The sequence below is a fragment of the Orbicella franksi genome, chromosome 5 (assembly GCF_964199315.1).
Source record: "Orbicella franksi chromosome 5, jaOrbFran1.1, whole genome shotgun sequence".
Classification (NCBI taxonomy): Eukaryota; Metazoa; Cnidaria; class Anthozoa; order Scleractinia; family Merulinidae; genus Orbicella; species Orbicella franksi.
In genome coordinates, this window is record NC_138149.1 from 2,785,570 (window position 1) to 2,807,464 (window position 21,895).

General features: G+C 38.0%; 1 protein-coding gene across 2 annotated transcripts in view; it reads right to left on the minus strand.

The window, feature by feature from the left end:
- LOC145486912 (uncharacterized) overlaps positions 1–21,834 on the minus strand; it is a 142,515-nt gene extending 120,681 nt beyond the window's left edge. Inside the window, exons 1-17 of one of the 2 annotated variants that reach the window (XM_081465621.1) lie at positions 21,606–21,834; positions 19,282–19,845; positions 18,204–18,232; positions 17,859–17,897; positions 16,410–16,463; positions 15,174–15,317; positions 14,109–14,180; positions 12,426–12,470; positions 10,617–10,670; positions 8,834–8,887; positions 7,643–7,696; positions 6,561–6,614; positions 5,238–5,291; positions 4,623–4,667; positions 3,687–3,740; positions 2,097–2,141; positions 1,276–1,473 (exon numbers count right to left, since the gene is read on the minus strand). In XM_081465621.1, the coding sequence (XP_081321747.1) occupies positions 1,276–1,473; positions 2,097–2,141; positions 3,687–3,740; positions 4,623–4,667; positions 5,238–5,291; positions 6,561–6,614; positions 7,643–7,696; positions 8,834–8,887; positions 10,617–10,670; positions 12,426–12,470; positions 14,109–14,180; positions 15,174–15,317; positions 16,410–16,463; positions 17,859–17,897; positions 18,204–18,232; positions 19,282–19,845; positions 21,606–21,729 (1,683 nt within the window). In that variant the 5' untranslated portion in view covers positions 21,730–21,834. The remainder of the gene's footprint in view (positions 1–1,275; positions 1,474–2,096; positions 2,142–3,686; positions 3,741–4,622; positions 4,668–5,237; positions 5,292–6,560; positions 6,615–7,642; positions 7,697–8,833; positions 8,888–10,616; positions 10,671–12,425; positions 12,471–14,108; positions 14,181–15,173; positions 15,318–16,409; positions 16,464–17,858; positions 17,898–18,203; positions 18,233–19,281; positions 19,846–21,605) is intronic. The other variant, XM_081465620.1, reaches the window with a different exon arrangement.
- Positions 21,835–21,895: the final 61 nt, after the last annotated feature.

The following is a 21,895-nucleotide window of genomic DNA, read 5'->3' on the forward strand; positions in this document are numbered from 1 at the left end:
AAATCTTCTACAATTTTCACAGTACATCACATCCGGCGTGATACGAGTTTTAAACACGAAAATAGTAGAGTTTGTGCAGGCAGTTTTTTCGATTTTTGCAAATTTATGTCTTTTACCGCTGCGGAAAAACTGGTCAAATCGATTTCCCTGAAAAACGAGCTCCAACTAAAGCAAAACATTTATTACCCGTCTGCCAAATTTTAAGGAATTTCACAGAAGGAAACGTGGGAAAATTCACTGTCAGTTTTGCTTTTTGTGCCCATGTTGACATCATAAAATATCAAAAACCACTCACGTTTTCCTTCGAGAGCGCAGAGATGACTTATTTATAAGCTTTTGTTCTCAGCGCGCGTGCTATCGTAAAGCTATAGGGAGCCACTTTAAGCCTGTATGCCTCTATGTCTGCTCATCCATCAAGGCCATAAAGAAAATCACAACCGTGTAGGAGGTTAGGATACCCGGTCTTAATTAGGATAGATTTTGAGGATTTTACTTCTCCGTTTACTCCTTAGTTTTGTTTCGATTAAGAAGATATATCAAACACTCGAGACAGTGTTTCATCAAGTATCCAAACACCTCCAATTTCGTCAAAAATACTCCACTGCGCGTTGTATTTTCAACTCTCTTCTCGGTGTTTGGATATCCCGATGAAACACTGTCTCTCGTGTTTGATATATTACATCCAAACATCACTTTCATCCCCATAAAACTTTGTCACAAGGTGCAAATAGATGGGTTCCAGAAGTGATAGTGTGATCATTACAGTACAATGAGCACTAAATAAATAAAGATAAATAAAAAGATATATATAGAGGAAATACATCAGTGAGTTCAAGACTCTAGAGATTTGGAGATTAAATGTTTTCTTACACAATGTTTGAAGTCCTTTCGTGAGGGATTTAACTTTAACGCAGAGTATAAGGAATTCCAAATTTTAACAGTTCTGTAGATGCTTAATAAGACAGACAGACAGACAGAAAGACAGACAGACAGAAAGACAGACAGACAGTGAGTCTCACTGGTAATCACTCTGGATGTTTAAGAATGGGGGAGACATGGCCGTACTTCCCTGTGTTACTGATGATGCGGCCGCAAAATTCTGCACAGTTTGAATCCTATTCAGGTTATCCTCAGTGGTGTTGCTCCAAACATTACAACAATAGAATAACTTATACGAAGTCCACCAAAAATGAAAATGTGGTAAAATATTGTCACAGTGTTTGATATAATTATCTTCTCAATCTAAAACTAAACAACCACTACAGCTTGAATTACCGTGTCACCCTTGTAGCCTGATCGTCCATTGACTCCACGTCTGCCGGTTGCGCCAGCATCTCCTTTGTCACCTGGTTGTCCCACTGGCCCTGCTGGGCCGGGCCTTCCTCGAGGGCCTGGGGAGCCCGTGGCTCCCTGTTCTCCCTTGCCCCCAGGAGCCCCGTTTCCCCCAGTATCTCCGGTCTCACCGGGTAGACCCTGCGGAGTAAATAAAAGGAACCCTTGGGTATTGTTGCAGGCGAAAAATTTTGCAGGCTGTTTAATGAACTTCAAAGAAATCTTACAAAAGAATTGATGCTGATGTTGACAGAAGATGATAGTGTTATGTTTCAAAGATAATACTGATGTTAAACAATAATAGGCCAACACCCTGATGGTTGATTGTCAAAGATGATTTAACAAGCCTACAAACCCTATCTTAATGCAAACAGCGGAAGGTTTTAACTATCACCCATCAGGAACTAATCTCTGGAGAGCTGAATTCTAATTTAAGGAGATTGATGGAGTCACAGTTGATCAAATCCCGGTAAAACTAACTAGCTAACGTTTACAAACCATGGACAAAAGCTTAGCTTAATTGTGATGGTTTAATTTATATTTTCCTGAGAAACAAAGCTTATTAAGACTTTGAGACTCAATTAAGAATGGACTAGTAACGCATTTATAATAAGGTTCTAAGTGAACATCAATGCATAAAATGACGGTTACACTTAATATGACAAGTAATAAAAAGTTTGTAAAATCGTGTTGTAAAATGACTTGAGGTTCTAGAAGGATAACTAGTATAATCAACACTACTGTACGTAGGTAAATTAACTTACTGCAGGTCCCTCTGCTCCAACAGAACCAGTAGGTCCTGGCGCACCCTAGAAAACACATGTACACAAAAATAAACAACAGTATTTACCCAATTACACTCCTTACTCCTTGGTACATGAACGTTCCAGTTATATCCAGTTCTGGCAGTGTAGCCCAACGACAACTGCACTGAAGGTATCCAAAATGGCAGCTGCTCGAGAACGTGTTAAAACACGAAATGGCAGTTAACTGCCTAGAATCAATGTGGGATACCGTTAACACATACAGTTATTGAGAGCTAACCATCTTCAAGTCAGTGAGATTTAGCCTAACCTGAGCGCTCATTATGTCAATCGGAGCGCTACTGAAGCTAAACATAGTGACAGTTCCCCATTTCATCTTCTAAACACGCCCACTTAAGTATTATGGGGTTGCAGAGTTTATAAATTGGGAATATCATCAATTATTTTAGCTACTCTCATTCAAACAAAACAAGACATTCAATGGCAAGGTGGTTGTTGTGAAGAGAGTATGGTGCAGACTTTTGAATGGCCTTGACAGCAAGTAACAAGTCAATGCCTCACAAAGCTCAAAAAAATTTAGATCACCAGCTGTCATTCCAATTCATGAATTCCTAGTCCAAAACATACCAACATCTGTAAACTGGCATACGGAAAACACAGACTCCAGAAAAGGAAACGGATCAACAACCAGAACTGGAATCAGACCCAGACGATATTGAGATTTGATGTTGTTACTGACAATAATTTCATCTCTATATGTTACATTTATTTTCTTTGTTTTGTTTTTTTGTTTTTTGTGTTTTGGTCTTTTTTTACGAAAAAAAAAGAAAAAAAAAAAAAAAAAAAAAAAAATATATATATATATATATATATATATATATATATATATATATATATATATATATATTTATTTATTTATTTATTTTCTTTTTGGCGCTGCTTTTTTGTCCATTAAACTCTTTCTGGTTCCGTTTCGAGATTCCATATTTTCAATACACACATCACAAGCATCTTTCTCTTTTTCCTATACTTTTTTTGAGAAGAAGCAAGCTTTGCTTACAAGGGCCAGTGAATGGTACATATAAAGTCATAGATCTCGAGAAAGTGGACCTGATCTTGGGATCCTTTTGCTGAGTCAAAAAATCTCATTTGTGAGTATTTCGTTTCCAATCTTGGATTCATTTAAGTCACAGTCTTGGATTTTCAATTAAGGGTCTTGTCGTCTTGGCGAGTCTTGGATTTTACCATTCAGTGCACCTCTTACAGACCATGTGGATGAATATACATGTAGTCTGCATACTAGCCAAGTGGCCCATCAGGGCGGAACTTATCCTAGGAGTATTTCTACTGCCCCCCGGATGGAATGCTTGGTCATTGCAGCGTTACCGTCAGCATTAAGTTCACCGGTACCAATTAGTACACCTGGGTGGAGAGAGGCACTGTGAGAGTAAAGTATCTTGCCGAAGAACACAACGCAAGGTCCCCGGCCAGTGCTTGAACCCAGACCACTCAATCCGGAGACAAGTACATAGACCATGAGACCACCGCACCTCTCACTGTGGATGGATATACTCATTTTAAATGACTTACAATCGGTCCACCTGCTCCAGGTTCACCAGATCTTCCTCGTGGTCCTTGTGCACCCTAGTGATTGTAATCCAGATTAGTACATTGATCATCTTCAACAAAAGGGACACCTTCTCAACAAGATACCTTCAAGAAAACTACAGGACAACTCCTGTAGGGGTTGATCAGCCTCCACAAAAAGATGACTCCTATAACTAACAAAAGTGGTGCATATATATGTCTCTGCTGGGGAACGCCTAAGGTTTAACATTTGTAAGCAAGGGACACCTTCTATAAGGGATCACCTAGCAAATCGAGAGAACATATCTTAACTAGATGATACCCACTTAGCTTGCAATAGGAAATCTCCCATATGGTGTTGCATACTCTGCTCCCTTAAGAATAACCCTTTGATCAGAACATTACCTGCCACAAAGGACAATTCCCGGGGGGTACTCTCAGAAAGATTTGGTGGGGGTGTGCGGCCTGCTTCCCAAAACCATTACTCTATTTATGACCAAAATCTGCGATATTCCCTACCCTATTTATGACCTGACCAAAAATTCGGAACCCTTTTTATGACCTGACCCTTAAATCAAAACCCTTTTTCAGACCTGCATTATAATTACGTCCCCAGTTCAGACCAATGCTAAATTACCGTAAACAGGATTTGTGAGGGGCTTTGGTTGATTTTCTTTTCGATAATGACAAAAAAGTGGCTTCTTCTTAAAAACATACCCATATCAAGGCTAGAGTACAAAAACCATACCCTATTTATGACCAAGATGACTAAAATCAGCTAAAATCGATACCTTATTTATGACCAAAACGGCTGAAATACCATACCCTTTGGGGCCGCACATACCTATACAGCGCATATAAGGGAGTACCCCCACCTCCCTGGGACAATTAGTCTTGGTTAAAGCTACTTGTGTCTTATTACAAAAGCAAGGGGATTACCGGAGTTCCATCTGAACCCTCTCTGCCAGGTGCACCACCAAATCCCTGCAATTACAACATTCATACATCAGTAAATATTAATTGCATTTCAAGCCACCAACTATGGGTTATTGACCAAGTTCGAGGTCAAGATGAATGGACATTGGCCAAGATATTTTTTGTTTGTAGAACAAGATGCAGTAGAAGTCCTTTAACATGCAAAAAGAAGGCCATGATATGCCCAGCTGATTTAACCAGACGAGCTTGCACTCGGTCAATTAAGAATTTATTACACAGAACATTTCTTTTTGTGGGATACTGTCAATGAATGGGCAATCCCAAGTAGGCAAGATAGCCCCATTCTAATTTCACCTCCTTTGGCAGCCAATGAAAGTACACTGCCTGATTTGGTTCATCTTGCACACACACGCACACAGAGCTAGACATGCACCTTTAATTTATAATGGCCAGGCTTACAACTGTGCTACACTTCTTGTACCCAGCACCCCTTTCAAAGTTGTAGCTTCAGGAGCATTTCAATCCACCTGCCTGTCCTTAGAGATGTAAGTTATCAGGCAAATCTACCAAAGGTGCCAAATGAACACTGTATGAAAAAAAAGTTTTGATGTTGATTACCGTTGCACCAGGACTTCCCTGGTCACCTCGTTGACCTTGTTCACCTTGGTCGCCCTGGCAGAAATAGATCAGACTGGATGTTATTTCATGTCACAGTCCAACAGCATGAGAGACTGCATTTTGCCACAATTTCCAAACAAAACTAACATAGGAGAAAACACTGTATAGACAAATAACATTTAATCACAATTAGGAATTGCTCTCAATTGTTATCTTAAAGCTGGTGAATTATCAATGAATTTGAGAAACATTCATTGACAATGGCAACTATGACATCTGACCCCCGGGGTGGGGGAAGGGTACTCTACAAAGCCTTACACAGGGAGGTTCCACCCCAGGGTCCAATCCCTTACCTTTTTGTATACAGCATCATTTTGACAGAAAAGGTTCCCCTTTCACACGCCTTTAATTGAAAAAGATACCCTTTTCAAATGCCTTCATAACCAGCCCGTATTATGAATAAATCGCCAAAAAAGGAATTAATCTTCTTGTCATTTTCATGTAGTGCTTAATAAACTAAATAATACAGCCATAAGGTGCATCTGTTAGAAATATTTTAACAGAAACCCTCTTAAAAAACTAAGGAATAGATTTCCCTACCTTTCATATACCTCAACTTGTGAAATCTCTACCCTTTTATATAACTAGAGCCTGAGAAAGGTACCACTTTGGGGCAGAGCCTCATGTTATAGGCCATTATAGGGAGTAACACCCTTGCCCCTGCCCCCCCCCCCCCCCCACCACCCACCACAGTCTCACCTAATTTAGATGGTGCACTTAGTTTGTTGTACGATGTATGCCAAATGCTTTTAGCTAATTGAACAGCTCATAATTGTGCAAAAAAAAAGTGCATATATCCACCCCATGGAAAGTCACTGGTAATTCCGAAAGGGGGATCAAGAGCTCGAAAGCCAAAAAATTCAAAAGGAATAGCACAAGGCTAAACTGGAATTTAAAGAGGGGCAGCCACCTGGGGATTTCACATACTGTTCTAGCCAAAAAAACCCTTCTGTGGAGAGGGTAAGGATTATAATTATTTTTATACAACAAGCAACATATTGCACTGCATGCAGCTCTCATGATTTTTGAAATGTTGCTTAGAATATTACCTTGTACACAACCAATGTAAGCAGACTGCAAGTTTAATAAACATAATTTTGTGTCCTATGCTTCAATTGAGACTTATGGGAATGTTCTCAGTTAACATCTACACTATCTCTTTGAAAGGGATAACAGTCATTTTAAGTGACTAGGTAGTAATGCAGAAAATTATAAGATTGAAACAGAAGGCACAGTTTCATGTACATTTAACAAATTGCTTACCCTATCTCCTTTCACACCACTAAGGCCGCGTCTACCAGGAGCACCTGATGGGCCCTAAAAGGTTTATAAGATTGACATGTCAAGGTGCTGACTGAAAAACATTTTCAAGCCTGAACAATGTCCTGTAACAAACTGTAACTGTGATGTACATGTAGACTACTAACCTGAACATCATTCCCACTTAACCCTCCCCCTCCTCCTCCATGCCTGCTACATGAGCTTGCATGATTAGGCTTATTAAAATTAATTGCAAATAATTTAAATTAACACAATAACTTCATCTTTTATGGTACTTTAATCTGTAATTTGAATTTCTTCAAAACTAGAGTTACCCAAAACAAACTTCACTTTGTTTGTCAGACAACCTGAAGAGGACAGAATCCACTTAAAGGGGCTCAGTCACGGTATTTTGAGTTATTTGGGCCACATTCAAAATTACCTTTAAATGGTAGGAAACCTGAAAATAACAGTTTAATAAGATAGAAAAACACCAATGAGATAATGATAAACCATAAAGGCACAAGGATGGCCAAGGATGGAGAAGATTAACACGGATTGCACACAACAAATTTTAAAAAATTGAGGCTAAACTTTTCAACATGCACAAACCGTGACTGAGCTCCTTTAAGCCTCACAACAAAATCCACTAAGCCCCCACTTTCTTTGCATGCTACATACCCTTACCATGTACATTTACATGTTATGTTCTAAATAATGTAATGCATGTAATGGTGTGATTTGTACTAAATGGTACAATTATACCATGTATCAGATGTACTTTCTATATCTCCCAAACAATGCTATACAAACAATGGTACATGTCTACCACATGTGTGGAATGTGTTCAATAAATGGAACTAATTCACACAATCGTACCTAAATAACATTTAATTAGTCATAACTGTACACATTTGTACAATGCACGTGCAGATATTTGTTTAATCTAAACCACTTATATTATAACACAGGCCAACCAACAGATACACAGGAATCCCAGAGTAGTGTGCTGAAACCATATGTGATAAATAACTCAAGATAGATTAACTATTAAAGATAATTGGAATATGAAATATAAATGTTACCGGTTCTCCGGGAGGCCCAGGGTCACCACTTTCTCCTGGAGGACCAGGCAAACCCTGGGTATAGAATTAAAAACACATGACAAGTTAAACCTCAATCAGGCCAGCTCAGTGGTAAAAGTTTATGTGTATACCACCCAACATAGAGCAAATAAATTTTTGCAGTTTCTTCCACTCTCAAGGTTCCCCTTGGCTTTGCCTGAGAGAGCATGGGTCTCAGGATAACAAAACTCACTGTTTCTCCCTTGGGGCCAGTCACTAAGTGCTTCATAAGTAATGAAGCTGTGTAATGCGAGCAGCAAAGATGAAACATCCCCTTCTTTTCCTCCTGAACATGTCCCAGCTGGGACAACTCCTCTCACTCTCTCACAGTGTACCACTCTAACTCAGTCTCCGTTATAACTATAATTACTCATTAAGTGCCTGCTCACCACGTCGGGATCATCACCTTGTAGGGCATGGTGGGGTGACTTGCATGTCTCAGTGACCCCTCAAGCTATGCTGCAGGGAGTTCTAAACTCCTGCTAGGGTCACCCATGCCAGATAAAGGCTGAAGGGTGGAGGTCAGACAAAGAGCAATCCCCTGGTCCTCTTGGTTGGGAGTTGGGCATAAGGCCAACAACCTTACCCTATAAAAAAATTGTATGCCAGAAACCGAAACCAGTATAGCAGATGTGGATCAGAGTGGGGCAGGCCACCCCTCAACGACAAAAATGAATTGTCGAAGCCTTCAAGTCAAACCCAACTGGGCACCCAAAGGCCAATTACCCAAGTCCGTAACAGGGATTGACTGTTGGAATGTGAGGACTCTATTCCAGGTATGAAAACTTGCCCAGCTGACAAGCGGACTGAAGAGATACAGAATAACAACATGAAGTGGTCAATGCTGCAGAAGTTGAAATGAGTGGCCTGTACTCCTGGGGAACAGCCAAAGCATTCCATATCCAACAAAATCACTTTTGGGTGCTAAAAATGCACCAGAAGGCACCTCATGATCAAGGCACCCAGATTTTCAAAATCTTCTAGAGCCAGCTTTACCCATCTCTCTCAGGTATAAGGCGTAACCCACTCCTGCCAGCACTCTTCCCCACATGGCCACCTTAAATGTGGCCCAAATGTACTATATTGCCTTCTTTATGATTTCCTCCTCCTACTGTATTTAAATTTGAAAATCCTGATTTGTGCTATACATACATCGCCTCCATTCCGTCCTGCCTCACCAGGTGAGCCTGGAGAGCCCGGAGCTCCCTGTAAATAACAAAAAATCAATTTAATTTAATTAAAAATACAAATGTAATTACTATAAAAATTATTAATTATCACTATATATTGAAATGAACTGTAAATAGGCCATTTTCGAGTTACTTTGTGCCTCTGTTTCAAAACAAGTCTTTGTGTGTAACCTTTCATACGATTAATTAAACTGAATATGTAGACAGAACATGTTTTCATATGAATGGTGTTGCAAGAAGACTCATTTTGACCTAGAGGCAAAAGGCAACTTGGAAGTGGCCTTATAATTGTTTTAAACTCTGGCTCTCACTAGATTATTCACCAATCTCTCATCACGATTTTAAATGCATATACCCAGCTAATGCAGGATATTTTAAACACTAATCAAGTCTCATTCAATTACATCTGATTGGAAAACGTAAAATGTTCCCTTGCAAACAATCAATAATACAAATTTTAATACAGCAACTTTCATAGCATGTGGCATCATGCCCTTCATGAGGGACATGTTTATTATCGAAGTTAAAGTGGGTAAGATGACAGGAAATTAAAGCAGGGCTTTAAAACAGATGCAGGAAGTGCATCAAGTTTGCATGATTTCATCAATTAATGTAAAGCACCATGGACTATTAGTGGGTTTGGTGCTCTACAAATAATTATTTTATTCTTATTCTTGTTCTCACTCCTGCTTCTGCTCCCGCTCCTGTTCCTGTTCCCATTTTTGTTCTTGTTCTTGTTCGTGTGCGTGCGTGTGTTCGTGTTCGTGTTTGTGTTTGTGTTTGTGTTTGTGTTTGTGTTTGTGTTCATGTTCATGTTCTTCTTCTTCTTCTTATTCTTGTTCTTGTTGTTCTTCTTGTTCTTCTTCTTGTTCTTCTTCTTGTTCTTCTTCTTGTTCTTCTTCTTGTTCTTCTTCTTCTTATTGTTGTTGTTGTTGTTATTATTATTATAGAACTCCAGCCAAAGCCAGGAATACTGAGCCAAGAAGTGTTTAGACCACTTATAAAGCAAGTTTTTTATTAGGCTAATTTTTTTGTCACATTTTCACATTATCATTATCGTTATCGTTATCATTATCATTATCCTTATTGTTGTTATTATTATAATTACTATTACCAAAGAAGACTCAGTAGATTGTCTTTTGTGGGAATTACAAGCTTTGGTTAAGACTTAAGACTTAAGATCTCTAATAAATTGGTACCTGAGACATTAAGTAACTTATAAGTAACTCTAATTTATGAATTTGCAGATTAATTACTTTAATTTATTATTTCTAATTTATTTGTTAATCCTTGGGTAAGTGTAACTTTACAAAAATTGCATCAATTTTTGACAGAAAAAGTAAAACACTGCTTAATGTTACAATTATAATTCGTTTTAATTGAATCAGAATGTAAGAGAACTTAACCACTGGAGCCAAAATTTAAAGTTGAAAGAAAACAAAATCCTAGAGCCAGTTCTAAGCGTGGCATTAAAAAAGTTTTATATTAAGTTACATGTACATGTAAATCTAACATGTTTCAAACATCAAACAGCACAATAATAGTGTTATGTTACACATTCCGTCCACCGGTTCAACGTTATTACATGTATATAAAATGGTGGTGGACCCAGGAAATTTATCAAGATGAGGGTTTGAAAATTTAAAGTTTAATTACTTATTTTTATCTAGTTGTGTCACATACTATGCTCCAGGTCAGAATCAATGCCATTAATGCAAGTTGAATAAAACTGGTCTAATTCTTACCGCTGTTCCAGTGTCTCCACGAAGACCTGTTTCACCAGTTTCGCCACGTTCTCCCTGTCACAAAGGAAAAAAAAAAACACATTTACTGTAGGTAACTAAATTTAAGACAGCTGGCAAGGATGAAAGAGTACAAACCAACTGCATTTAGGAACACTAGAGGTTCAGGTAGATAGATAGACACTTTTATTTAAAAGTAAAAATCTGAAGCCGGGCAATTTCAGGGTAGTCTCTTCATTCATGATCAGGCTTACAAAGCATCTCTGCCATCAATAGGAACCCTGAAGCTATTTACCTACCATAAATTACACAATAATAGGATATATACAAAAATAAAAACATAGATATATAAAAGTAGGTTGCCAACTCCAAGGAGAGAGAGACTCTTTAGTGTAACAGCCAAGATTGCTTCCCTTCAGAGGTGTAAATTATAGATTTTGGTAACCACATACATGTACGCTGGTGTGAGTAGTATACTTAAAATGTTTTTACTCATCAATTAAGGTAATATTTTTAGGGGTTGCATGCAGTCAAAGAAGTAGAAATTGTTGTTGAATAGTGCTAAATCACACAAATTTTGTTTTTCGCTCATTTAATTTGTCCCTCAGTTTCCGAAACCAAAGAACTAAGAAAATATGTAGATTTGCAATTTGCATATTCAATTTCAGTGAAAAGTTACAAAACATTTTCGAAATAGGAATTAAAAAATATGGAGTGATAGCAAAAATAAATTAGTCGCTCTCGGGGAAAAAACATCATGGGATTAATAAAATTTGCAGACAGGCTTTTGTTGTTTATAATTATTACATCAAACTAGCTACTGTCCAAATTTGAGGGCAAACAAACAAATTCCCTTTGACTTGAAGCTTAAAAGGGACCCAAAAGATGATTTGGATGCTCAAAACTATTGCTGTAGTATGATAGCCAGCTCTATATTTAGATTTAATTTAGTACAGGGGTTAGGTATCTACTGTTCAAACCAGACGCACTCTTCGCTTGGACACGAGATGCATCTATTTAAGGTGCTCTAAAAGTATGCATGCACGTTTGAGTAGCTTAAGGTAATTCTGTTGAAATTGTTCTACTATCAAACTTTTTTGAAACGGCATAATTAACATTCATGATATGAACATTAAAAATGCTATAAAAAAATGGGGACACCGTGCTTGTTTATGCGTCATCAGGCTCTTAAAATGGGGCATTTTTACTGGTTGGGCGTTAAAAATGCAAATCACCTTCATACAGCCTGTTAAGTCTTGGTCACTTGAAAGACACGAAATTTTATCTCAAAAGTAAAGCTTCTTTTATTCACATAAGCGTGCAGTATCGCTTCCTCTAAGCCGTTTTTGATTGCCTGGTTGTGGAAATATTGCACTTCCTATTTATTCTTCTACTTCACAGTTCCTTGGTTAGCTTGAAGTCCTTGCCTTGGCCAAAATACACCCAGTACAGAACTATTTTCCCAAAAAAAATCATGTTCCACCATCAAACTTTTTTTCTTCTTCAAATATGTTCTTTATTAGACTGTTCTTAGCAAATACCTCAAAAAAAATCAGGGGTCACCGTGCTCATTTAAGAGAAAAGGAACATTTATTTCGCTATCGAGCTTAGTTTGACGGAAATCTCTTAAGTCTTGTATGAGCACACGCTCATGTATGCGCTCCTGATGACGCGAAAATCGTGCGCAGTAGGGATGCGCAATGCAATACTAAGGAATCGTCTTAAAGAAGTGTGTACAGTGTGAATGCAATTAACACAGATTCAAATTTGGAATTCACAAATCAGTTATTAAAACACCATGTTCAAACTAACCTCCTGTCCTCTTGTACCAGGAGGTCCTGACCTCCCAGGAGAACCCTGGAAATAAAATAAATAATAAATAAATAATTAATGAATGAATGAATAATACTACTAACAGTGTATCATCCAGTAACACCAAGCAGTATGAATGGTCAAGATGTTTTATCCTGATCATTCCTTCTATCATCCATGCTCTTTAAAAAATGATACCTGCCATAAATATAATGAAATATACACTATATAGATTTAGCCAAGCCTAAAACTGGAGCTCCTGGTTACAATAAGTTTATCCTGGGTTGAGCCTGTGATCCAGTCAAAAACCTGTACCTGAGCAGAGGTCAACTTCAAAAAAGGATGTGACCTCAATTGACCTCTAAGCACGAGCCTGTAATATGGCCACATGATAATGGTGAGCTGATACCTTGTCTTGACAGGTTTCAATTGAACATATTGTAACATGGATGTCCAATATCAAAGATGCACACTGTAAACCCGCCACTCCAAACCTCTAACAGAAAAGCCCAAGGAATGAGGTTGTTGCAGGATGACATTTCACATTGATTTTCATGAGGGGGCGTACGGATAGAGGGACGGACAATCATGTGACAACCAACATTTTTAAGCTTGATGGGTTACCAAATTTTCTAAGTAATGGGGCTCTACTGACACATCCCTTTGGTGCCCAAGAGCTCCACTGTAATGGCTACTGTTATATATGCAACGGCCATTAACTACCCTAAGGTTAGATATTTTTAAAGAGATTTGACAGTAAACAATTTTAAAAAGTAACTCATCGTCAATTTGAGTCTGGCTTAAAGGGAAAGCATATTCCAGCTGATATAAAATTTTGTGTTGTAATATGGGTATGGCCACCCTGGAAGCTTGAGGCCATGACCTTTAAGGGAAATGTGAGTATCCAGTACATATATCCTGTTAATTTTTGACGTACCCGATTATTCCAATTTCAGAAATTAACAATTCCCTACTTGATATCCCAGGATATCTGTTCTAATTGTCCCACTTCCATTAATTTTACTCCCAAATATCCTGTGCCCCATGAATGTTTTTGCTACTGTAAATATTCTGTATTCCAGTAGCCCCTAATTGGGGCATTATAATTCTGGCAGTTAAAGAGAAAATCAATGCTGAAAAAAGGTGAAGGTGCTCAAAGAAATATTAGCCAAAATGAAAAAACTTATTTCAATTTTGGCTTGGAATCTTGTCACAAAATCAATTAGCTAATACCTCAAAGAAAATACATGTATGCGCGCTTTGTTAAAAATCATGTTTTTATAACTTGATGAACCACAGAAAAGTTCTCACAGTCACTTTGTTTGTTATTTTCTTTGAACTGTTTTCTAAATAAGATAAAAATTTTCTTCATGTTCCAGGCGAGTTATAAAAGCACTCAAGAAAGTTTGGGAGAATTTGAAAAAGCTGTGAAAACATTCATCTATTGGCTTGTGTTCCCACAGTATTTCTTATTCTCCCAAGCTACGATCCACTCCTGTCTTCTATTTCTTAAATGCAATCCACTTCTATCTGCAATCTTGTACTTCTTGCCAAAATAATTTGGCCTTTAAGACATTCCTTAACACCATACTATTATTTACTTAGCTAGACATAATTAATACTTATTAATTTAAATAATGTTAGTAGTAACTCTGCAACCAGTACTAAGGGCCCAGAACTTACAGCTTCCCCAGGAGGTCCCCTGACAGTCTGGATTCTTGATGCACCAGGGCCCTTTGAATCCTGAGAACGAATCTTTAAACACAAAATGAAACTAATATTACAACTTCGATCAGGCTTAAATATTACTGACCAAATGTTGCCAAGACTCTGAACAAGAAATTCAAGGGAAGGAAGTGGTGTAAACGTACGCCATAAAACTGGCCACTGTAGGGGGGAAGGGGAGGTCAGAAACTCCCGCATCCCGTACCCTGCTCACCTGCTTCTGGTACCTTTATCTCCTGCCTCCCGCCACCTATTCTCTCAGGCTCTGGCCCTCTATCCCCCCCCCCCCCCCCAACCAATGTTGTTACCAGAAAGAAACACAAACTTAAAATAAAGAATGAAGATAAAAGTACATGTGCATAACACTTAGTATAAGACACTTGCCAGACTCTTGAAGGGCATGGAATCTCTCAGAGTTTCTGGGATCCATATAATTATAACAAAAAGTAAACTGAGTACACATGTACATAGTTTATTCAAATAGTTGAATGGCTGGAGACTTTATCCAAATTCTTTCATTTTTCTTTTTGGGGTTTGAGCACAAGGGAAACCTCCTGATCTTCCAGATTTGGATTTTTTAAAGTTAATTATTCATCTCTACAACAATGTTCATCACTAGTCACCAAATAGATTTGAGTTTGATTAATGGTGTCTTTAAAACTTGAAAATATTGAGGAAATAGCACTACAAGTAAGAGTCAATGTGGGATAAGGATGTCTGTAAGGCTACGGTAACTGTCACTATTATTGAGAACTAGCCACTTTCGGGTCAGTGATATTTAGGCTAACCAGAGTGCTATTTAGGCTAACTGTGGTGCCATTCCGCCATTTTGTGTTTTAAAAACACCCTTTCATTAATACCTCAGCTCCGTCCTTAAAAACATCCGTCTTTAACTGTCAATTTGATATGTAGTCTGCACAGCGAAACAAGTTAAAGACAGTCCCCAGAATGCTAGCCTAATCATTTCAAGTCTTACTTGTGACAGCAATCACAATTATTGTAACAGGTTACCAACAGGGTTACCTCAGAAATTGTGAGTGGATCAGGACCTCCTTCATCTGGTCCTCCACCAGGAGGAACCAACACAAATGGGCCAGGAGGGCCAGGCCGTCCAGGAAGGCCAGGTGATCCAGGCAATCCCTTGGGTCCAGGTGAACCATCTTCACCCTGACCAAGAAGGAAATTTGCATTCAGAACACAAAACTATTTTGCAAAACCTACATAGAAGTACTACGTACAGTGTATTAGTAAGGAGCAGCTAATCATTGGTCCCTTAAAACATTTGACTGGTGACCTGCCTAATGCAGAAGTTTACTAATAGACATATTTTTTGAGTCTTGCCATCTTAAAATTTTCCCCAGTCTTACTTTCTCTCGATTATTAACTCTCACCAGCTTGCAAAGTCTCAAAGTTACCATTCTTCACCTCTGGAATTATGTTGTGGCCCAGGCGGGTGCAATAGTTAAGAAATTTCATTTTAGCACAATTTAAAAACACAATGCACATGCACAGTCTGTACATCACTCACATGCTTTACCAATTAAAGTTTAATACACAGGGCCAACTATACATTTACAAGTTTGAGCACACACAAGTTAACACGTTTTTTAAAGGAAATAGCTAGACAGTATATTTTAAAAGCTTAGTTCCTCATGCAATATTGAGTTATATAAGCAAGCACTTCTGAATAGTTTTAGAATACTCAAGAAGAACTTATTCAACCATGCCTCATGCTTTTCTTAAAGCACTTTTCTGGCATAAATTTGGTAAAAATTCCTGCAGCATTGTTCAGTTCCTGCATGGAACTACATGTTCATGCAGACCAATTGAACTACACAAGTAATGTCAGCTCAGGTTCATCAACAGCCACGTTAATATTTGTATATGAAATAGGACTACCTCATGATCCAATTTGGAAATAATCAGATGGAAAAAAATTCCCAGGATTACCAAAAATTGGATGAAGCTACAGGCAGTCAAAGGAACTTTTTGAATTTCATTACTTCAAAACAGAACTGTACAAATTACTCGCCATAAATTTAAACACTGTACGTATAATCCAGACAAATTGCAAAATTAGCAAATAATCAATTGTGCACTGGAGTAGAAGTTTGGAAAAGAAGTGCAGGCTCCTTGTCTGAACAGCAGCTGTTAATCTAGGCTAGAGTCACCTAGAGTTTGAGCTGACTTAAATTTAAGCTTAAATGGCATTAGAAGTCGGCCATTCAACTTCAGAGGGAAAGCATTTCAGAAACCTACCGTTATCCCTCTGAGCCCAACAGGTCCATCAACACCAATAGGCCCTGTGGCTCCCTAAAAATATAGATTGAAATAAATTAATCTTAGTGGTAGGCCATTTCACTTTTGATGGAGAGAGAAGGTGATTTTGAAAAAAAAAATATCCTACAAGCATATTTGTACCAAAAAAAATCATGCACTTATGCATTCATGCACATTTAATAAGCAAAGAAAAAAAAACCGACAAAAATACATCATACCTACACATACGCTCTGAAATTAAAATTTCTAGTGCACGACAGGGTTCAGTACAAACAAAATTCATGCTTTTACCATATCATTCACCCCTGCCTCTGCCCCCAAGAGTCTGCCCCCCCCCCCCCCGAGTCTGTTCTCTGAGTCACATTATTGACACCACATGGTGTTAATAATGTGTCTCACAGAACTGAACTTTACATGCTTCAATAGGTTTGATGAAAAAAGTGTAAACAAAGTTCATTAAAGCAATGCAAATGAGGCTTTAACATTGAATGTTGGAAGTGAAACCATGCATGTAACATCACAGGTTTTGAAAACTAAAAAGAAATAAACAGGTGCAGTAAAAACTATAAATTAATTACAAGTTATTATTAGATTTCAAAAGCAATAAAAATGGTCGGATGCACAAAAAGTTAACAGACTTATGTGTCCGTGCTTAGATTTATTTCATTCGTTGATCATACGTGGGCAAATATCTGTAGCAAAACAACAAAAACCAGAAAATACAAAAACTTCTTTTCATGGTCTTTTACTAAAAGTTTTTTTAGCTAAAGTGGTAGCATACAATGGTGGTTCTTAAAATAAATCCTGACACAAAGATCAGGAAGAGGATGGCAGCTGTAGGAAGGAGTTTAATCTTGTCTAATTAAAATTAATATACAACAGTGGGAGGGGGGAGGTGGAAGTACCGTGATGTAAGTATAGCCAAGCCAGTAGTATATAAAAATTGTATGATTTGTAACTGTGGCGTAAATACCGTAAAGTGAGGAATGTAACGTTATGTAAGTTGGGTATTTCGTGTAACTATCTTAATGTAGGTAATTAATGTATTAAGCTTAATGTATTGCATTGTAAGCAGTGTCTGTAAGTAGTTTGCATTGTAAGCAGTTTTGTCTGTGAGTGTGGAAGTAATTGTTTAAAAAAAAAAGATAGGCAACTGTAGATGATTGTGGAGCCAACAAAAACGTTAATGTCAAAAGGCAAACAAAAAAGGCCTTAGTTCATAACCTTACCTAAAATTAAGACCTTTGAGTTGTCTCCACTCTAAGTGTACCCGACTGATTCTACTTCCACATTTTACACACACTGTAAGTTGTCTTACACAACGTACTCCTGTGAAGTCAGTAAGTAGCTGCTGAACATTTGTGAGCCGGCACAAAGGTAAACCTTTTTTTTAAAAAAACTTTTTAATATGGAGTTTTTGTGAAATACCTTATCGCCTCTCGGGCCAGGATCGCCAGGCGGCCCTACCTGAAGTATAAAAAGATAAAAGGAGTTAGTGTTATTTTCAGAGTTTATTGAGATGGCAGTCAAGCGACCTAAGGTGAATTATTTTTGCCATTTTGTGTCAATAATATTGATCTTGGCCGTTTGTTTTAAGCTTAATTTTGGAATGCATGTTTTACTGGTCCATTTCATCTCAGTCATACTCATTTAATCATGCTTTCCGAGACTTTTTCCCAGTTTTCAGCTGATTATCAGAAATAATGACTGACCACAACAACAAGTTCAACATTTGCATTCTTATATCACAGCATGTAACACAACAATATTTACCCTTTGTGGAGGTGGTGGTCGCTGTTCGGCTATGAAAAGGGAACAATAAGTGTGAGTACCAGTTAAATGAAAATGTTTTTGTTTTTTTACTCTCAGACCACTCTACATATATCCGTTTTATGTGACTTGCTCGAGACAAGCAGCTGGCAGAAGTGAACTAAATCCTTGCGCAGTTATTCAGCTACCCAAGGGTAATGAACCCTATATTGATCTGTTGACCATGCTTGTTCAGTCCAGATGGGTGGATTTTGGCATCATTCCTTTTTCTTTCTTTCTTTTTTTTTCCTTTTTTTTTTTTTTCTCGCTTGTTTATGGAACTAAACTAATCCTTGACCAGAGAACAACTTGTAAGACATTTAGAAAATTATGATAAGAAGGATAACATACAAATTTTTGTATAGGTTGAAAAAATTCTGTACAAGTTGCCAAAGCAGAGTTAATGTTTTAGCGATCATAAACTTTCCACCCTGTCACAGCTCAGGCACATCTTTCTCAATTGAATGTGGCAGAAATCTGTTTGTCACATGAGCTTGGGTCAACCAAGGAATGGGCCAAAACATCCATGTATAGGGCTGGAAATTCAAATACATGGTTTTGATTGAGTGTCAGGGACTGGAGCAGAATTTCCAAGGCCTCATAAATTCTCCTCCTCCTGACGCTCAATTGAGACCATGGATTTGAACTTCCAGCCCTATACGGGGATGTTTTGGCATGTGACTTGGTTCAGCCATGCTCACAGGACAAAAAGCTTTGGTATCTTGTTTCTTATTAGCTATTAACCTGTTTACAATGTATGACAATACCAGAGAGTGATTTACATTAAAAAAAACACAGCTGGTGATCGAATGATAAAAAAATTATTGAACTCAGTTATCCTAAGATATCATGATTTGTCAGTGTTGTGCAGATCAATTATTAATGTCTCATCCTTCAGCTTTGGCAAATAATTGATCTGCTCGGCACTGACAAAATCACAATGTTTTTTTCACCCTCATCCAGTAATTGTTAACTCATTCATTCAGATTAGTCCACATATAAGAATTAATTAAACCATTCTAAATTAAGAACTAAAGCGAACCTTGGCAAGCAGATAACTTTATCTGTTCTATGACATTTTCCAAATCATTGAAATCAGCAGTGTACACATTTCTTGTATTTCCCGCCATCTTCTCCAACTCAGCCTTATCGAAATTCTTTCCAACACCTATAGCAAATATGGTAGCTTCTTTTAATGTACGTAATTCATTTGCCGGTTGCTCAACTGAATCATCTGCCTTTCCATCTGTGATGACAATACAAACATTGGGTTTATCTTCTCTGTCTTGCGCTGGCGTATACAACTGAGTCCTTGCTTTTTCAAGTGCTTTTCCTGTGGATGTTCCGCCAGAGGGGTATTGCATGTCGTCAATGGCTTTGTCGATGTTTTTTTTGTTGAAGTAAGTCCCCAAACCAAACACCGGTTTAACATACGACGAAGACGAGTATATAATTGCACCTACATGGGTATTGTCAAAACCTACATTGAATCCATCAATCACCCTTTTTATAAAGGTCTTCATCAGGTCGAAGTTTCCTGCTCCAGCTTGCCTGATACTTCCACTGCCGTCAATCAAAAATGTCAGATCAAAGTCTTTGTCACACACTGTTGAGGTAAAGTAACAACCTGAGTTTGATGGATAATTAATTCTTTATTTATAAATACTGTTGTACCTGGCTAATTCAAACTCTGTTTTTTCGAACCCCCGTTATTTCAAACTCAAACCATTTCTCTTGGATTTGCCCTTCAGTCAGTTTACTATCGGCTATTTCAAACTCCCGCCATTTCGAGCTATTTTTTATTTCCCCTGAGAGTTCGAAATAGTGTGGTTCAACTGTAATTCTTTTCCCTCTTTCACTTGAAACTACTTGAGGTATACTCAGCTCGTTGTCAACTTGAAAATGACGTACGCCTGTTCTGCAGGCTAGATAGTTAACTACCACAGTAACAAGTTTGTCAAGCTGAAGTCTGTAGTATTATAACACTTGCCCTGATGAAGAATATGAGAAGTTTTATTACCGTTTCTAAGAAAGCATAACTAAACATGAAGATATATAAAGTATACTGCATGCAACAAAGAAGATACACTAGCCGAGGAACTTATTTGCATAATTTAACATATAAATCGGCTGGCAATAAATCTAGCTTGTGAGAGGAAAATAATGTAACAATATAATATTAATAGTAATAATAATACTGTATTGATAAAAATTTAGATAGCGCGACTTTCCATGAAATCGTATAAAGTCAGCATTTCGAATTCAACATTTTGCAGTATTTGTTTCATACGAACTGTATTTCGCGGCAGATTTGTCGTTCTTATTCAAAAAGGTGGCGAACTGGGCGATCTTTGTATGGTTTGAGTTACACTGTCACACAATGAAACTATAAGACAAAACCCCTCTATTTCAGCATTCCTGTGTCGTGCAGTTGCCTATCGTATCGGTTATCGTCTTCAGATTATAAAACAACGGTCATCATAGTTCGCTTTTTGCACCCAATGACCAGAACTTAACACAAAAAGAGCTTTTTTTTTTCAGTTGTTTGAAGCATACGGGAGTTTCCCTCCTTGTTCTTCGTAGTTCTACAATATGAACGAAAACTGGCGTGCTAAACATTCGTGAGATAACACGTTACGTGAGTTCCAAACCCCGGGAAACCACAAGATCGGCCTGTTGCGGTTCTAATCTTCGTTTTCCAAATTTTACCATCCAGCATGAAATTTTTTTCGCCTTCAGTCATTTATGATCAAAATATCTTATTCTTAACTTTTCTGGTGATGTAAATGTTAATATGTTCAATGTCTTAAAGTGATTACTGACATTTTCCGTTGAGCACCGGAATGGCTTTCCTTGGGATAACAATATCTGTTGTCTTTGAATTTATGATCACGCAGGCATGTGTCTGAAGACCTACTGCTACCTTTTCTCAGAGAATGTCTTATTTAAAGAACTTTTCAGCAACACTAAGTACCTCTTACAGCCCATACGCGTCTTTGGTATACAAAAGGGGCATTTAAGTCAATAATCATAATTTGCGTTTGAATATAGTTAAGTTTAATTCTCGGGTTTATTTAATTTTCTATACTTTGCCAACTTCATGTAGAATTTATACGTAACAGCTGGCCGGCGAAATATCAGTTATACCGTTTCCCTTGGCTTAAACTGTTAACTCGATTTAATAGTGGAGTAACTTGTACGAGCTTGGGGTACACTGTCGATCTGACTACTATCGCCTCACGCACACGACGTGCTCTAAAGACACGCGACGGGTTTGCAATGTCGTTTATATACACGAGGGGTTGCGCAGAAAGGTTTACAACTGTTTCACATTGTATCGATTATCTTAAATTTTTTTGTCCCTACCGTTTCCTTCCTCTTCGCCTCCTTCACCTTCTCCGCCTTCCTCTTGGGCGTACGCGGCACTAAAAAGAAGACAGACTACCGCTAACAGGCGCAGAGGCATTAAAGAGTTGTTGGAGGAGACCATGTTTGATAGCAAAACGTCGTAAACAGGCCCTCCTTGGCGCAAAATGCGTACAAGTACACAACGCCAGCAAGAGACCTTACAACGACCCAATGGCTACAGAAGACGAAAGAAAGTGGTCTGTGTGCACCTTCGAAACAAAATACGTGTACTCTAAAATTGTGAGCTG